Consider the following 19,107-nt stretch of genomic DNA (forward strand, 5'->3'; position numbering starts at 1 on the left):
CTCCAGTGTCTCTTTGCCTGATTATTTTACAAATACAGCTCTTCTACCTTCAGAATAACGTACAGGTATGCAGACTGAAACTCACTTAGATTTAACTGATGACAAATATAACCCACTGTTACCTGAACTGTATTTTGGTGTCAGAGTTGACTTTTGTGTTGACTTGGTAGCATCTGGTAAACTTTTCTTTAGCAAATACAAACTTTGGCAAATCACCGCATGAATCAGTTAAAACACTATATAATTGTATATCAATTATAGTGAAAATACAGCAGAAACAGCATTGACTTAGTACACTTCTACACTTTTTTGCTTTTGTCCCCCACAGTCAATCAGTCACAGTTCGTTCAGAGTGCACAGGAAAAGAATAATGAAAGGTGTGTAAGCTAATATATAATCCAGAATTTGGAAAATAAAGTTTAAAAATAAAGATCAATGATTCCCATTTGTCTAATAGGAACATTATTTCAAGAAATAGCTTTTTCCTAACAATAGGTACTAATTTACATAATCTTTTTTAGGAAATGTCCCAGAAAATTCTCAAAGTGATACTGTCCTGTAAATCTGTGAAATGTGAAAGGGACAATTATAGAGTAATGTGGAATGAGTCATGCAGTACATTTGCTAACAAATACCAGGATGAGCCATTTGTTAGTAACTATAGAGCTGAAAAGCAGATGAATATTTAAAAGAGGAAATTGTTTTGATTTTATTTGATTTTTATTTATCTCAAACAATCAACAACAACAATAAAAAAAATCTGATAAAAATACAAAAATGAAGCAAACAGATGAATCACTCTGTTTCCATCATAGAACAAAACAAGGCAGAAGCATAATGCTTATATAGTCCTGCCCCAACTTTACAATATCATGTTGAATATTTTATATTTTATTATTTTATTTTACAGAATAAAAACAAATATGTGTATATATACTGTATACAAAAATGCAGGCCATACAACAGCATACATCAATACAATAAAGAATTTCAGGTCATACAACAACATACTGTACAACAATACACTGTAACTCAATTGGAAAAGATTATATTTAGGTTTCCTCCTTTCTGTATTGTTTTTAGGTGAGGGATGATTGATGAGACAGGCCTCTAAAGCTGTGAACCTTTTTCTTAAACCCAGAACACAGTTGTATCTTTAAGACAAAGGTCAACAAACCCACCTGCTTGCTGCCTTCCAGCAACTACCATCCCTGTTTCCTCTGGGGTTTCCATGGAGGAAGGCTCTGAAGCTGTGTGTGGTTGTGTACTCGTGAACACTTTGTGCCTGGACTTGGCCACTTCCCAGCTTCACTGACCTCAAAGCGAGGCGAGCTAACAAAGCAGCGCCGGGGCCCTGCACAGGCGAACGGCCATCCCACGAGACGGTCAAGGCAAAGAACGAAAGAGGGAACAATGTGTGACAACCCTGCAACCCCCCCCCTTCCCCGCCCCATGTCATTCATTAGTTTACCAAACAATGATGGGTATTTCAGCTAACGCTCGCCTCCTCGCTGGCCAGATCTGCCCAAAGACGGATTCAGTGAGGAAGGAAACCACACACAGCCTTAGTCACTGTGGGAAGGCTGAAGGGCTGGAATGGAATTACGGCAGCTGTCTGGCATGTCCCCATTCTCCACACTCACCAACTGTGATAAGAGGGACTGTGGAAGCAACATGTGAAATCCAAAGTGAAATAAAGTATATTAATGAAGTAAAATGACTTTTCCAGACAGATACTAATCAAGTAAATTTGATACATAATAATATGAAATGTTTGTTAACCTAATGACTTTTTAACATCATAAATTCTGGCTGCTAACTTTTCTTTGATTTCATCCTCACATATGAAATGTTGGCACAAATGCTTTTTTTTTAATGTTTTATTTAGGATGTCAATTTTTGAAGGTTAATGTTAAAGGTTAAACTAATGTAAACAAGCCTGTGAGTATCAAGGGAACCTGTATTTCTAATAGATTTTTATGATGTGTACTAGTGTTTGTGGAGTTAACAATAATCCGGCGGACTGCTCAAAATTTGGCCACATTTGGCAAAATTAGTAGTTGCCACTAAGTCATCTTGGAGGTTGGAAGAATCTTTTGATGACGGCATGAATCAGTTTATTCCTTGGCAATTTAACGCAGTAAAACCCTGTAACCGAGGGTCAAACCAGCCGAGAACCACCTGCGCTCACTACGAGCCAAGTTTTCACTAACAAGCTCCCTGGTTACCACAAAACTTGGCATAGCTGCAAATCAAGTATTAACCACTGAATATTTCTGTTATTTTTCATGAAGATCCATGAGGAAGATTCCCTGGGAAATCGCTTGAAATGTCAAAAAACACGAATGTTAAAGAACCCTTTTATCCGAGTCCGCATCAAAAGTTAACAGGTACTCTTTGGCCCATCCTTCCGCCAAGTTTCATGGAAATCCCTTCAGTATTTTTTGCGTAATCAGGCTGACGAACCAACAAACGGACAAGGGCGGAAAAATGGTGAAGATAAAAATCTGAATAAGAACAATGGACTAGACTTTGTTTTTCTGGTGTTCGAATGGGCTCCTCAATTTTTTTGACAGGAAATTTTTCTGATAATAATAATAATAATTTTGATGTTTGAATCTCTTGCAAACCACAACACTGACGCATTCCTCAGGTCTTGACGCCATAATTTTATGCAACATTTTACGGCAAAAATAAAAATTGAGCTAAAGTGATATTGCTGACGGTACATTGAGTGTGAACATGCTCCACTGCTCCAGCCGTGACCAATGGGTGTTGGCTATTTTCAATTAACATGGGGGGAGGTGTGTATGTGTATGTGCGTGCGTGCGTGCGTGTGAGAGAGAGGGAGTCCATTGGAGAGAGGTAAACCTCTTCTAGCACTTTGTGGTAGTGTGTCTACATGCTTGCTCCAATAGACATCTGCTGTCCGTCATCCCATCTCCATTGATTTACCCCTGATGTTGTTGGTGTGAATGATGGAGGAGCTGTTGAGAACGGGGAGCGGGGCACATGGGGGCTGGATCAGAATAGTACAAGAAAAAACATCTGGTCCCGCTGAGTAACAAATCTAAATCTCTGCCCGAGGCTGAATTACACCCATTAACGTGTTGCATCCCTTCCTCGTTTTGAAGCGGAAGCAAACAATGATTGATGATTTGAGCATTTCCCGTCTGGTCATTAATCCGCTGAGAGCCTGGTGCCCTCCTATACATGGACAAGTGCGACTAGGCTTTTATTTTTATCACAAATAAATCTTTTTTACTTTAAATGCTGAGCAGCAACTTCTCTGCATGTGATTGACTATGGGCGTATTGCGTATGACTGCAGCCACTTTCATAATGACTCTGTGTTCTATTCATCAATGTGTTTTTTCACTAATTCAAAGTCTCTTATTCACTCTTACTCACACTTACTTCATTACCTCCACCAAGGAGGTTATGTTTTCTTCTCGGTCTGTTGGTTTGTTTGTTTGTTTGTTTGTCGGCAGGATTACACAAAATCTACTGAACAGATTTCTAGTAAACTTGGTGGAAGGATGGAACATGGACCAAGAAAGAATCCATAAAATGTTGGTGCAGATCCGGACAGAGGGGCGGATCCAGTAAAAGTAAAAATTAAAGAGTTTTTAGTTTTTTATTTCAATGGGAGAATTGATAAGATACAAATAGAGAACTCTGGCCCTTGATGATGAATCAAAGGATCTATTATCTGAACACAAGTGTAAACCGTACATTTTGAGTGTAATGGTGAATATTTTGTCCTTCCAATGGTCTTTCACAGATCATAAAATAGAAACATGCTTTACATTTACATACGTTTGACTTCTACTTAAAAATCCAGACTGAGCTTTCTGAAGTAAATATTTTTAAGTATCTCCTTTTATAACTTTATATTTTTATATGTTTAATATTTTATAATAGTATATTTCAATATTTGTGTAGTTTTATATTTATTCATTCATCTAACATGTTTATTCCATCTTCCAAATCTCTGGCCATTGCCATTTCACTGTTTTCTGCAGCTGTGCGATCCCTATGAAGAAGCTTTAATTTATATGTTGCAACTCTGACCACACCCCAGCAGTGATGTCACTGCATGCTGACACACCCACCCGTGCACTTGAGCATCGCTGCAGGAAGGTGAGGTGGTAAAGCACGGGGGATCAGCAGAACCAAGTTTGGGGGTAGGGGTGTAACGGTTCACAATATTCACGGATACAGTTCATTTTCGATACAGCAAAAAAGAAATACCAGAGAAACGTCTTTGATTTTTACATTTATTAAAACTAATATAATAATGTTAAATGTTTTTGACCCCGTCTTCTTGGGGTGTGTTCTTAGCAGCAAAAGCAGATCTTTTTTTATAAAAAAATGTGTAGTATTGTAGTAGTTGTGAACAAATGCAAACAAAAGAAAAGTACAAAAGAAACGTGTTTATTTATATAACTCACTGTGTTTTTACCACAGACTGTATATACGCAGGTTTTTACTCAAGTGAATGTCCACAATATGTCTGAATTAATACCACTGAGACAGATGTGAAGGATGCGACATTCCGTTGTTCTCATGGCATTATTAGCCATGTTGCAATGAGCTAGCTTAACGTAGTCTCCTGGCCGCGCTGAAGAACAATGATTTGCTTTGGGGAGGAGCAGACAGCACGCTGCCTGTTACGTAGTGTGGGCTGCTTGGTTGAGCGCAGTGGCTCTGAGAACATTATATTTCACACAATTTAAGCTGTATTTAGAATTACAACGTACCGGTCGGTTTGTGACGTGTGCCGAACCGAAAGCCCCCTACTGAACAGCTCAATACAATATATGTATCATTACACCTCTATTTCGGGGTGTAAACTTGCAAAAAGTTTTGTAATGATGCTATTATTGTTTTTAATTGAAGCCTTTTTCATTCTACAGGCCCCATGTTTGCACTGGGGAGGTCTGACTGTCTGACATCTCACTGTATTACAACTCTATCGAATCCAGCCCATCGAGTCATCGGTCACCCGCCTGTTCTGAAATAGAGTCGAGGTTGCACCGCAGTGTGCAATCTATTAACAACAGCTGCAGGTCAGTTTGGGCACCGCTCGTTAAAAGAAAATTAGGACTGTACTCGCTCATGAGAACAATGTTAGCAAAGGTCGTGACCTGGATGTCTGAGTTCTTAGTCGTCTGTTTTATTACTGACAAGGGCTTTTGCTGTGTCACCCATAATCTATACGACAGATTCAGGTCTTCAGTCACTCCCAGAAGTCTGGGTTTTATTGGATCTAAAGATAAAAGTGTAATTTGGTTCCTGCTTTGACCATTTGACTCGTGTAGGAGGGAAAAGGTTGGGAGGCGATGGTGGGCATTTGAATGAAATCCACCTTAAAAAAGATCAGTGGAGTCTTTAGACAACTCAAAGATGGCTGGAGCATGTCTGTTTTCAAACGGCAACTAACCCAACTCAAAACCCAACCAACCAACCAACCAGCCAACCAACCAACCAGCCAGCCAGTCAGCCAACCAACCAACCAACCAAACAACCAACCAACCAACCAACCAATCAACCAACCAACCAATCAACCAACCAGCAAACCAACCAACCAACCAACCAACCAGTCAGCCAGTCAGCTAGCCAACCAACCAACCAACCAATCAGCCAGTCAGCCAACCAACCAACCAACCAGCCAGCCAGCCAACCAAACAATCAAAACCCAACCAACCATCAGCCAACCAGCCAGCCAACCAGCCAACCAAGCAACAAACAAACCATCCAACCAGCCAACCAGCAAGGCAGCCAGCCAGCTAGCCAGCCAATCGACCAACCAAACAACCAAACAACCAACCATCCAACCATCCAACCAGCCAGGCAGCCAGCCAGCTAGCCAGCCAACCGACCAACCAACCAACCAACCAACCAACCAATCAACCAGCCAGCCAGCCAGCCAACCAACCAACCAACCAACCAATCAGCCAGTCAAACAGCCAGCCAACCAACCAACCAACCAACCAACCAACCAACCAACCAACCAATCAAAACCCAACCAACCACCAGCCAAATAGGAATTTAGTTTTTTCCCACCAGTTGTTCATATAATATGAATACATCTTCCCTAAAAGAATTTTGATGTATGATAAAAACTGTCTACATCAGATGTAAGCAACGAGGTTAGCTCCTCTGTCTGTGTGTGTCTGCCAGAGTATGTCCAAAACAATCGAATTAGTTTGTGGAAATGAAGTTAGCGATGTAACAGACCACACCCAAGAACACAGCAGACACAAGGGAGGTAGAGAGAGGAGGATACCGAGTCAAAACCCCTCCACCACTTCTCTGTCTCTGTCAGCATCCACCACCACGAGCACAGGCCTTCGTCAGGCCAACTGCAAACATCAACACCTAGAAATCAAGATCACCTCCGTGACATGTGGGTTATTTTCAGATATATTAACACCGACCCTGCTTCCCGAAGTCAACGCTTATTCTAAGTGTTTAAAGGTATTACACATTCATATGGGGGAAAAAATGACACCTTTTTTTCCAACGTCTGAGTCACAGTGACAGCACTGATAAGATCACCCGCGGAAAAAAAGGCTACCTCCATCACTCCATCACTCAGCGGCAGGAAACGGGATGACCGTTTGCCTGGACTGTCCATCTGGAGAATCTCACTGAGCCCTGTGACAGCGTATGTGGTTATTATTAGCGACCTGTTGAGCCACGAGTGTGTGTCTGTCTGAAACGTGAGCCCAACAGCTGCTGTGAACAAAACCAGCTGCCGCTGCCAGCTGACGGCCCACAGGGTCACCGCAGTCCCGTCCTGGGTAGCTCAGGCGTAGGAGTCACCACCACCACTAACCACACTCCTTTGACATGTCTTCTCTCTGCAGTCCGGGCCTACATAGACCCCGGTTGTTACTAAAGTACCTGAGACAATTTTCTAATTTATTTTTCTAATTTCATATCCATGTTTTTACATTGTCTTTATATATCTCAATAACAAATTCAATTCTATAAGTTCTAATTCTACGAGACCCCACATGCAGCTGCTACTTCCTCTTCGACTATCTTTCAACAACCGCCAAAGTTTATGGGTGCTTAAATAAGTTAATGTGTATTTTCAAAATATGTGTGACTGTATGTTAGTGTATATTTCATTAATAATTGTGAGAGGGGTGCCTTTTTTTCACAAAAAATGTCTGTGCACGGCCCTGGACAACCGAGATTAAGAATGACCCTGTTCTCCTTTTACCGGACATGTTGCTCCGGCTTCATATTCAGAGTTGCTGCAATTAATCATATGCAACTTCACAATCTAGTCTTTGGTGAAACAACTTCATACAGTAATATCCATAAAAAAAAATATTGCAAACAGTTGTGAAAGACGTATTGTGGTTATGTTATGTTAGGCCAAGAAAGAATCCGTTACATTTTGACTTGGATCTGGAAAGAGGGGCGGGTCCAGGATTATTTTTTAAAGATCTCTTATTTTAACATTGCTTTTTTCTTTTTCTTTACAATTTCGGCATTTCCCAGGAAAAAATACAGGAATCTTCATTTAAAAAAGAGAAAAAAAATCTGGCATAGTTTAGAGGACTGATATCTACGATTTGTGCATTTTGGTGTGGATTTAAATGAAAATGTTGATGCAGCTGATTTTAAACGTTGTGTCACAGGGAAAAGGCTTTATTCGGCTGCTGTGCGCTAACGAAAAGAGCTAGAAATCTTTGTTGTTGTTGTTTTACATTTACATCTGAGATTTTCTATTTGTATATTCATTTTTGTCTTTACCCCTTTCCCCCCACTTTTTGTACGTACATGTGTTTTACATTATTTGTTTATTCCGTTTTTAGGCACTGTGGGGAGTCTAATAAGTGCTTGGTGATCTATAGTATTTTTTTGTATAATCCTAACATGAAGGAAATAGTTGATAAAAAAATGTCAAGTCTCTTCTTATAGTAACTCTGGTTTAGCTCTTCTTAATACTCCTTAGTAATAACGGTAATGTTTTATTTACTTTACAGCAGCAGCAAGTCAGAAAAAGAAAGTATAACAAAATAAAAAATACAATCAAAATAGAAGAAAAGATATAAAAAGCTTTGTACATTTTATTACCCTTGTGAAAGAAGACTCAAATGTGCAGTGTTTTGGATTTGAAGTAAAACATGAATAAAACAAGAGGGCCTTCGCTAGCCTCCTGCTGGTCGGCGCTCAGGCCCAAATGAATAAATATATATGTATATATTGCACAGGACAATAGAATATTGCACGGTATAGACTAATATTTAAGTACAGAGGATGATAATGACAGAGAATACAGTATGGGTTTATTGGTTTTGAAACTATCACTGACACAGATGTAGTGGAGATGATAGGAGTATAGAACTGAAAAACTGAATGACCTCAATTTGTTCTTTAATAATACTTGAGTAAATGTACTTAGTTACTTTCCAGCTCTACTCCCGTGTATTAACCCTGAGGTGTATATTTGATACACATTGAACTGAATGAACGTGTTCCTGCTCAGCCAGTGTTACATCAAAATAGACTTCAACAAACAGGCCGGGGTGTGGTGGGGTGGGCGGAGCAGTGGTGGTGGGGGTGGTGGGGGGTATGTTGTAATTTCTCTGCAGCTGATTAAAGTTTACATTCACCGTGTCCTTGTCACAAAGTAATTATTCTCATTTCCACACGTACTGCAGAGCTTTGTTTACTCATTATCACGGAAATAATTGTTCTTTGATTCAGAGTTTTAGACACCGAATGTGATGAAGGAATAATTTACTGACTTATGTTAATGAAACAGGACAAACTGTTTCCACAGGATTTATCTCGAGGAAAAACAAAAAAAATTGTGTTTAACAATATCTTATCTGTGACATGTTAGATCTCCTGCATACTGTTTGTACTGTACTGTACTGTGTGTGTGTGTGTGTGTGTGTGTGTGTGCGTGTGGGGGGGGTTGTGTTTCATATTAGTGCAAAGCCTCCAGCTGATCAATCGTGTTTATTGTATCCCTTTTTTAAATTATATTTCAGAATCCAGCTCCATGTTTTTAATTTATACATCTATGAATCCTTGATTTGTCTCAGTCGGCTTCACACTATGGAAACAACATCGCTCCTCAGCCCAGACGAGGAGGGAAACAAGAGAGTATTTTCTCTTCCCAGGATCGATGGAGTCTCACATTTCATTGATTTGTGCTTTAAGTGGCTCCATGTATCAGCGTCAGCTGGATGACACACATGTAATACAGTAGTTTACATGGAAAGGCATGTTCTTTCTTTCTTCTTTTTGAATCTGATTAATTTGGTGTACCTCAGTGAATTTCAGAGCTTGTGCTGGGTCGTGACCTGAGGTCCTTAGCCAAGGCCTCGCTCGCCATCCAGTGTCTGAGCTTTGTGACTATTCTTATAATGTTTGAAAGTATTATTCAATTTAGCTTTTACTCTTTTCCTCACCTTAATCATTTTCACTCATATTTCTTCCCTAAAGTGAATGTTGTTTAATCTTCAAAAATCTTTTGTTTGCTATTGGTTGCCTTCAATTCTTCATTTTTAACTTGTATACATTGTAACTGTGTTCTGAAGGTGCTGTAAAAATGAAGCTTATTATTATACTTTTTATTGATTGAAGACTTTGAATGGGTTCCCTTACCCTAAACCATACCCGCACCACGGTTTGCATCCCCCTCCCCTCTCCTCTTATCGTTCTTCTCCTCCCTCTCTCTTCGCTTCCCCTCTTTATGACCACCTCTTCTCCCTCCGCCATTTTCTCTCTCTCACCCCAACCAGTATTATTTTTGTAATTTTACGTATCAGTCTGGTAGAGATTAAAGCAACAGTTATACAACTCCTCTTTCCCCCAATGTATTTGCATTACATGTCAATAACTCTGTCTGTGTTTTCTTTCTCTCCTAGTGTATCTCTGACTCAAGAGGTGTAGTATCCAAATCCGTCATTATTATTATTAATAACAACATAATGGCATCTATAAGTGTCAGTATTATTTTTGTAATTAAAAGTCACCTCTCCTCTCTTCCCCATTTTTCTCCTCTCCCCAACCGGTCGAGGCAGATGTTTCGCCCAGAAACTGAGTCAGGTTCTGTCAGAGATTTCTTCCTGCTAAAAGGGATTTTTTTCTCCTCCAAAGTTGCCAAGTACTGCTCATTGTGGGATTTGTTGGGGTTTTCCTGTAATATTGTAATTTTGCAATGGTATGCTAACACTCAAAATAAAAGAAAAAAATCACCTGCCATTTTCTATTGTTTTTCCTCCTGTAGTACCACAAAAGTAATCTGTATAATTATATAGTTTAGAAATATAACCAAAAGAAAATATCTATAATTTAAAAGAACCTTTCATTATAGAGAACATGTATTTGTATCTACATTTCATGCACTTCATTTTTCATTTGTTTGGAGTCTTGAGAACTGAGCATTTATTATATTACTTTTTTTCTAAAAAAATATTTTGGTTACCTCGTGAGAAAGTGTCAGATATGGGTTAAAAAAATTAGTTTGAAAAAAAAAATCATGTATTATTCCATAAAGTAGCTGATATTTCTTGGCCCATTGGCAGTTTCCACTGCGTCACCACCGAGCTTCTTCTCAACTGCAAAATACACAACCACCAAAACCAAACTATAGTGAACTCTAGTGGTGACAGGGCAGACAGACTGGAGCTCACCATGAACGACACAAAGTCAAACGTCTCTTTAGGTCAACTTGTCTATTTAATATATAAAATACGGTAAAACATACGCAAAAGGGGAGGAGGGGAAGAGGGGACCAATGGATACTTTGGTACAATAACAAACACTTTTTTTGTAAAAGCAGTATAGAATTTGTAATAACATATCAGTGCATACTTTATTTATGAAAATATACACAAATTGTATATCATTCTCCAAAAACAACAAAAAAATCTTTATCTTTACAACAAAAAAAGCAGACTAGCCGAACACAATATATTAGCTATAATTTATTTTAAACTTTTTTTTTCTTCAGTTTCAATTTTTTTTCTCCTTAAATGTATTTGTGTGTGATGTATATTTGTGTCGATATTACATTTGATTTCCTATAACATGATTCACTCTTCTCTTGTTTTTGAAACGCACATGCATTGACATCATTGTGTCTGGTCAGAAATAAGTTAGATGTGTCACGCTGCCGACCCCACCCCGCCCCAACCGTACCCCCCAACTTCCTGTTACCGTGTGTGGTTTGTACATTGGACTCAAAGTTGCAGCATTGAAGCGTTTTGTCGCAGTCGACTCGCTCAGCGCCTCCGCCGCCACACGCGCTAATGTCACGACGCCTGTGTCGTTAAAAATCGTGCAACATATCAGTAACACACCCTTTTTGAAGAAAAAACAAGGAAAACAAAAAATATATATTTATAGAATATTTTCATATAATAAAATTAAATCAAAATTCCAAATAAAACAAGATGCCTAACCTACACCCCAAAAAAAGAAAACAAACAAAAACGCAGGTTTCTATATCATCATAACAGCTACCATCAGTGACAGCTGTGGTAATGAGGAGAATACTCATATTAATTCTCAGAGAACAATAAAAACCGACTGTCACCAGCACATATTAACACTGGAAAGTGAGTGAGACGTCTAAACATCATTATACAGGAGCCAGTATGTTTTTTTCTTTTTTTCTTTTTTCCTTGGGGGGGTTGGGGGGTGGGAGGGAGATTCAGGTTCTTAAAACTATTTCTCAGCACGATTGTCTTTCTGTTTTGTGATCACAGAGCCACCAAGTGTTGCTCTGAGCTCTTGCCCTCCCAGTCCTGCGTGTCCCGTGGCAAAGGACGGCATTTTGTTTCGTATTTGGATGAGCCTATGGCTTGCGGCCCTATATGTAGGGTTGATTTTTGTGCGAAGCTCAGGGCACAACAGTCTTAACAGTCTAAGTGTTTATACGTTCAGAAAATCCATTTTTTCAGACTCGAGAGTGGACAAGAGTTTGAGAGGTGAGCGACAGAGAAAGAGAAATGAAGAGATGGAGGGGGGAGAGTATGATTGGAGTCGTGTGTGAGGAGGCTGGAGGGGAGAGGAGAGGAGAAGAAGGTGGGTGGGGGCGCTGGGTCGTGTTACCCGTTCAAATGACCCAAAGATAATTTGACTTGTTGTCAAACTTCAGCCCTGACACTCGCTGTCTGGACGGAGTCAACTGACAGGGAGAGTGTAATGAGATGTGTTTGTATGTTTGTGTGTGTCTTCTTGACATTAAGCTTCGAGAGATGTGGGTGGAGGGGGTGGTGGTGAGTGACGGGGGGGCTGACGGGGAGGTGATGAGGGTCTGCCCATCAGAAGGACGTGGAGGCTGGATGTAGTAACAACCAGAGTCTGCGCTGGATTTGGGAGGCACAGTCATTAAAATATCAGGACTCGTTCTGAAACCTCCGGCTTAACGACAGACGATATGAAAAAAAAACTCAGCCTCCGAAGCTTTCAACAAGCGACGGAATCAAGGCGGAGAGCGCGTTTGCTCTCTTGACCGCTGTGTTTTTTAGAAATCTACCCACTAAACCTCCTAATCAGCCCCTCACCACTTCTGTAAAGTACAAACATGACTTCCTTCACAGTTCTTCTGCCTTCATAGACTCTTTATATATGTGTGTGTGTGTATATATATATATATATATATATATATATATATATATATATATATAAGGGGTCCTTGGCTCATTTACTATTTGTGTGTTCTGGAGTTTGACTGATGTTTCTGTGAGACCTTTGTTCTGACACTATGAATACTCAAAACACTTTGATATGTTTAAAAAACGTACTTACTAATAAGCAGTGATCATAGAGCAGAGCAGCTTCTGAAAACCTGAACAGCAAAGTGATGAAACAGGGTTCGCAGATCTTCAGTGACGTTTTTTTTTGTGTTATGAACTTTTCAGTTGTTAATGTATAAAAAATAAATAAATAATAATCCACAATTTTTTAACTGATCTTAAAAACATTATCGAATGTTCATGAAATGCTCCAGTTATTTCTACGCCACGACTCTCTTTTAAAGAGATAAATTATTCAATAACTTTTGCGAAATCCTCCTTCCAAAGGGTTTTAGATTGTACTTTTTGTTATTATATTTGCTTACTTACGTATATTCTTGTCATATTCGGTCATACAATTAGTTAGTTCTGTTTTCACCCCTGTCCCATTTGTTTGTTTTATAACCGCATGATTACACAAAAACAACTGAACAGATTCACACAAAACTTGGTGGTGGAAGGACGGAACATGGACCAAAAAAGAATCCATGACATCTTGAGGAGGATCCCAGAATTTATTTGTAAGATAGGTTGTTTCTTTGACAAGGAATAATTCAAGAATCTTGATAAAAAAAATAATAATCAGACATATCTAGGAGACTGATATCTCAGTGTGAGAAATTTGGTGCAGATCCTTGTACAAATAAGCACATTTAAATGTGGTTTCATAAAACTGCGCTCCACTGAAAAGCCATTCAAGTTATTATATCAACTTGTTTATCCTCCCGTCTTACAATTGATTTTTGCCCTAATGTTCAGGTTTACTGTTTTGTATTTAAACTACGTTAAATTAAATCTCTTAGTTTTTTTTAAACAGTGCGCCACACTAATGGGAGCTCTCACGTAAAGTGATAAATTATTCAAAATAAACTACTATAAAATTATATTTGGAGGATTTCATTTTGTGCAAAAATGTGTCTATTCTAGCTCATTGTTAAAACATGTTTTTCGAAGCCAGACAGGTATATCAGTCTTACCCTAGTGAGCATGTATACTGTGAGTGTGTGTGTGTATCCATGGGTCAGGTGTGTTAAGGTGGGTGGGTGGGGGGTTGTAAGGTAAAGTGCGCTCCATCTGTGACAGAGTGCGAACCAATGCTCACTCAAAACAGTCTCGAGTCACCAGGCTACTCCTTCCCTTTCTGCCTCTAAAGCGCCCTCTCTTGGCCTCACGTGGACATATTACACATCATGTACACGCATAAATAATTCTATTTTTTAAAAGAGCCCGATCCACTGAGAATCAACCTGTTTGCTTATTTCGTTAAGGGACATCCTGTCGAATATATAGTTTATATATACAATCCCTGTCGTCGTCTCCTGCTGCCTGAAGCTCTTTCAATATATACTTGTATAGGATCTAATTTAGTTTTAAACCTTCAAAACACCTTATCCCTGTCACACAAAAGCCACAAAGGTTACAGATTGCTTATATACATGGTACCTCACCATTCTCCTCTTTGAACATCAGCTTTCTATCCAAAACACGAGTCGCTTCACAAAAATAATTTCTGCTGTGTGCATTGCAGGTGTGATCAAGGATGAATTCATATTTGCTTAAACTGCTTTGTAAAAAAGAAAAGAAAAGAAAAAGCACACAACCACTTGAGGTAACAAAACACACACACACGCACACGCACACGCACACACACACACACACACACACACACACACACACCAAACACACACACACACGTTGTTCTCAGCATCTGCAGTTGACACGATGTGGGCGAAAGAAGTATAATCTGTGTCATGTCTCGCTGAGCTGTCGCAGCTCATCCCTGATTCAAAGAAAAGCAGTCTTTTACCTCGGCAACAAATCATGTTCCTCGTTTTTACAGCTAAACTGCATGGGGGGTGGGTCATCAGTCTTGTGCACGGCCAAAGTGCCGAGCCCATGACCACATCATCCGGTCCGGCGAGAGAGGGAGGGAGGGGAGGCGAGTTTTTCTTTTAGTGTCTTCATATTCAAAAACCGAAACGAATCCAAACTCTAAAGATCGACAGTCAAGAAAGAAGGACAAAACTCCACTCTTTAAAAAACAGAAACGAAAAGAAAAGCCTGCCCAGGCTCTTAGAAGAGAAACAGCAATCTAGAGCGACAGGAACACAACCCGTGGGTCGGGCCGACGTATGCGATGATGTGGACGCATTTTCGTTGCACTGTGACACTTGATACAGCGCTGTCGTGTCTCACCAAACCTCCAGTGGATAAACGGACGAAGATGACATGAGGGTGGGAGGACGCCGGCGGCTGCTCTGCCTGCTTGTAAAAAACGTCCAAGTGGCCGAATTTAGGCTTTTACTTTCCACTGTGGCCTGACTTAAAAACTCATTCACTTCTATTCAAACAGCTGAATAAAGTCCCTGGTTTGGTGGCTTAACCCCTCAGGGTTGTGTGTGGTTGTGTGTGTGTGTGTGTGTGTGTGTGGGTGTGTGGATGGCTCAAAGAGTTCAAATGTGTATGCACATTGTCATCCAAGTGCATGTCAGGGTCCACACGTGCAACATGAGAGTGTTAGCATGCTTGTGGTTGTTGTATTTGTATGAATGTGTGGTTTCTTGTGTGGACGGTCGGTTATGGGGTATAATGTGTGTGTGTGTCTGTGTGTGCGCACAAAGGGAGGGAGCCAGGGAGTTCGGGGCTGGTGGGGGCATGTACACAAGCCACAAGTACACATATCATTCCTCCATCCTCCATCCTCCATCTGTCCATCCATCCATCCATCCCTCGGCGGTCATCTCTCTATGTGACCCAGGTGTCCAGTCTCATCCTCTTGACGTTGGTCCCGTCCTGCTCCTGGGGTTCGGCTGACGAGGGCCGCAGGAGGACCATGGTGGGCTGCTGGGCCCCGGCCTGGTGGAAGTCCGGACCCCCGGCTCGTCCGTGGGTGCCATCGTCCCGGTCACTGCCGTCGTACGAGCTGCCGTTGCTACTGAGGCTGTCGACGGGCGAGCGGCCTTGACCTCCCACTTCCAGGCGCAGGGTACCAGGGTAGGCGACCGACACCAGACCTTGTCCCTGGACTTGACCCAGGCCGCCTCCCCCGGCACCGCTGATGGAGCTGGGAGTGCTGCGGTCGCGGTTTGGTGAGACGGGCTCGGACTTGATGTTGATGTTGGGGTTTGTGTTGACTGTCAGTGCGGCGCCCTGAGATATGTGGCCCACCGGCCTGGAGAAACGGAGAAAGAAAGAGGAGGACACAGAGAAAGAAGGAAGGAAATAAAAAAAAAAGTTAAATCAACATGTCAAGAATGAGTTCATCCTGTACAGAAGGTTCAGAACTGCCCGTGTTCCCGTAGAGCGTTACATGAGAGCAGACCTTCGCCAACAGTTTGCAAGTTTAAAACAAAGAGTTCAGCCAATAGTCAGGAAACACTGAATGCATCATCACAGAAACCGGACTTTTAATTTTGATGAGCTAATAAGCCAAGACACACCGGGAACATGTCGGCACGGGTGGACCTCAGCACACACAAAAACAAATAGGAGGACATTTCCGTTCACATACATGCACAGTCCGTAAGCCATGCAGCTCAAACACCCTGACACTTGGGATTTGCTTCGTTCACACAACGCATTTCTAAACCAGTCACGGCTTGACATAGAATATTTGATATGAAATCACAAATTGGCTGCTTTGGTCAACTTTTCAACATTTTTCTTGCAGGTTCAATCACTCGATTCCAGATCTTTTCCAATAGTTTGTCTGGATCACGTCTCACCAACAAAACGAATTGCATCATAGCTCCACTGGAGGAGGAGTTTTAACTGAATTCTATTCTTCACGTACACAAATAAAGCACAGGTGAGACGAACACCTTCTCCTCATGCTTGAACCACATCACCCTGAGATTGTTCTCTTTTTTCTGTCTTTTATCAAAACAATAAAGAATTCAAAGGACTTGAAGACTTACTGACTCTTCATCACAGACTGTGTGGATTTTAGATAATGAAAGGCTGCTGTCTGTGTTCCATGCATCGCCATGTGATTTTTTTTCCTGAAGTGGGATGGTGACAATCCCCCCCACCCCCCGCTTCCTCCACAGTCCAAACACGTGCAGATTAGGTAAATTGGCAATTTCTAAATGTCCCGTCGCTGTGAAATGTATTTTGTCTCTGTGTTTCCGGCCAGTGACAGACTGCAGGCCGGTTCGAGGTGTAACGTCGCCTCTCGCCCAGTGTCCCACGTCAATATACCACACTATAAAAGTATTACAGCTGATGGATGGACGTGTGTATACAGCCCATCACCACCTGGATCATCAGCCTTTTACAGGTGATTCCACTGAGTGTTGCCTAGAGATACTGAGACTGAAATATCATATAATTTATAAACACATACAGTTTGAGTAACACATGCGTGAGCTTTATGGATTAACAGATGCTAAAAAATAATAACTGCACAGAGGTTTAGATGCTCGGGACGAACAACATGAGCCAAAAAGTCTGTCTCTACCTGCCACCACTCTTTGATCAATGCCTCCACCCTCACACCAGACACCCCCCTGCCCCCCATGGCTGGAGGCTGAGTGGAACCCGTCACTGATCAAGATGGCGGCTGGTGACGCTACACTGTGGCTTTCTGCTTTGACGATGTCGACAGGAAGTTGTTCAGGTTGTGCTTCTTTACAGGCTCTCTATTTCCCCTGCTTGACACGGCCGATGTGAATTTGAAGCCTCACCAATTACCGCCTTTGGCCCCCCAGGTGTGTTCTAATATGTCATATCCTGAACCATCTGCAGCACCGGATCTCTTTTACTCCCTCAATTACTGGCAGACTGAGAGGGAAGTTTAAGATAAGTCCCCTTCAGGCGATCTGTGTCTGCGACACTCGGTGTGCCTGCTTTCCTCCTCCGTCTGACACACACACACACACACACACACACACTCTCCGAGACTCATGTTCTCTCGCCGTCTTACATACAAATGCTCCTTCCCACCTACACGCACGCACGCACGCACACAAATCCCTCGGCGGTGGTGAGGCTCACGTCGTCTCACCCACTTCATCAAACCTGCGCGTCGTAGCTCGGGCTGGTTGCAGGTAGATGGATGACGGTGCCACAGGGGCTCCGTCGCTATGGCGAGTGAAAAAGGCCGAGTCAGCGGGCCGAAAGACAGTGATGAAGGCGAGAGCGGCAGGGTACAGCCCCCACCCCCCACCCCCCACACAGTGCTAACAAAACAGTGAGCACAGCCAGAAGCAGACACTTAGTTACAGCGCAGTGTGTGCTGAGATTCGGGCGTGTTTCCCAAAATGCTCTGCTTCAATTCTATTAAATTCGAATCCGACAGATTTACTGAAACGTCAGCCGACCTTGACCAATGTGTCTGTTTCAGTTCTGACCATCTGTCACTTGTGAGCACTTCAAATTTGTGAAATTCAAATATCAAATCTGCATAGCTCTGCTTGTCAAGTTACCAGATTTACCCCCACGTTGATTACAACTTTGAACTGAATACATAGAACTAGAAAGACAAGTTTCCCAGATTCTTAGAAGTGAACTCTTTTGGACAAATTCAGGACTAAGTCCTGTAATTTGTTCTATAACTCATATAACTCTATAACTCAAATTTTGTTTTTGTGTAATACATGTGGGTGTCATTTAACCTTTAAACCTGCCTGACGATAAATCGTTGAAAATTAAAACACATTCATCACAACGATCAAATTATCAATTTGTTCAAATTTTGATTCCCATTCAAAAACTGAGGTTAATAACAGGAATACGAATTTCTCTAAAATATGATTAGTTATGTTCTAAATTTATGTTTACTCTCAACTAAAATGTCCCTTTGCTGTATTTGACTATTGTCCCTTTTTTCTTTCCAGTAGCAGAGTTTGCAGCTTTGACACTGGGCTGAGGTTCCTCTATTCAGCAGATATTTTGGGAAAGAGGCGTGCAGCAGCTGTGTGATGGACGTGTGGAGAGTACAGTACCAGCAGAGGCCGTCCTCCCTGCCAAAGAGCAAGTTGGACTGAGAGGCCAAGCTGTGGAGGGAGGTGGAAAAAGAGACAAGCGAGTTTCAGAAAAGCCAAGACAGCAGAGGAAACAGCGGGACAGAGGCCGCTCATGGCTCGTCCGCACATTGTTACTCAGAAAACCCAACAGCTGCTTCAGTCACACTGAGATGTTGTTAGGACGCTCGGTAGGGGCAGGAAGTGTTTAAGCCCGCGCTGACACAGATTTGACAGCCGTCCACACGCCACGCATTTTTTTCACAGTCAGCACAAAATAATCTGAAATCTATGGCTTCCTCTCACACAGGATCAGGCCGGTGGGAATTCTCAGCGCAGACTGTCATTAAGGGAATATATGGC

The 19,107-nt window shown here is 41.5% G+C and overlaps 1 protein-coding gene across 12 annotated transcripts in view; it reads right to left on the reverse strand.

Annotated features, from left to right (window-relative positions):
* Positions 1-10,697: 10,697 nt before the first annotated feature.
* The window catches only part of mef2d (myocyte enhancer factor 2d), a 95,037-nt gene continuing 86,627 nt past the window's right edge, over positions 10,698-19,107 (reverse strand). For 7 of the 12 annotated variants that reach the window (XM_047334763.1, XM_047334758.1, XM_035607414.2 and 4 more), the window contains 2 exons: positions 18,727-18,777; positions 10,698-15,953 (listed from right to left, as the gene is read on the reverse strand). In XM_047334763.1, coding sequence (XP_047190719.1) covers positions 15,527-15,953; positions 18,727-18,777 — 478 coding nt within the window. In that variant the 3' untranslated portion in view covers positions 10,698-15,526. The remainder of the gene's footprint in view (positions 15,954-18,726; positions 18,778-19,107) is intronic. The other 5 variants (XM_047334756.1, XM_047334760.1, XM_047334757.1 and 2 more) reach the window with 1 other exon arrangement.

The sequence above is a fragment of the Scophthalmus maximus genome, chromosome 10, assembly GCF_022379125.1.
Source record: "Scophthalmus maximus strain ysfricsl-2021 chromosome 10, ASM2237912v1, whole genome shotgun sequence".
Taxonomy (NCBI): domain Eukaryota; kingdom Metazoa; phylum Chordata; class Actinopteri; order Pleuronectiformes; family Scophthalmidae; genus Scophthalmus; species Scophthalmus maximus.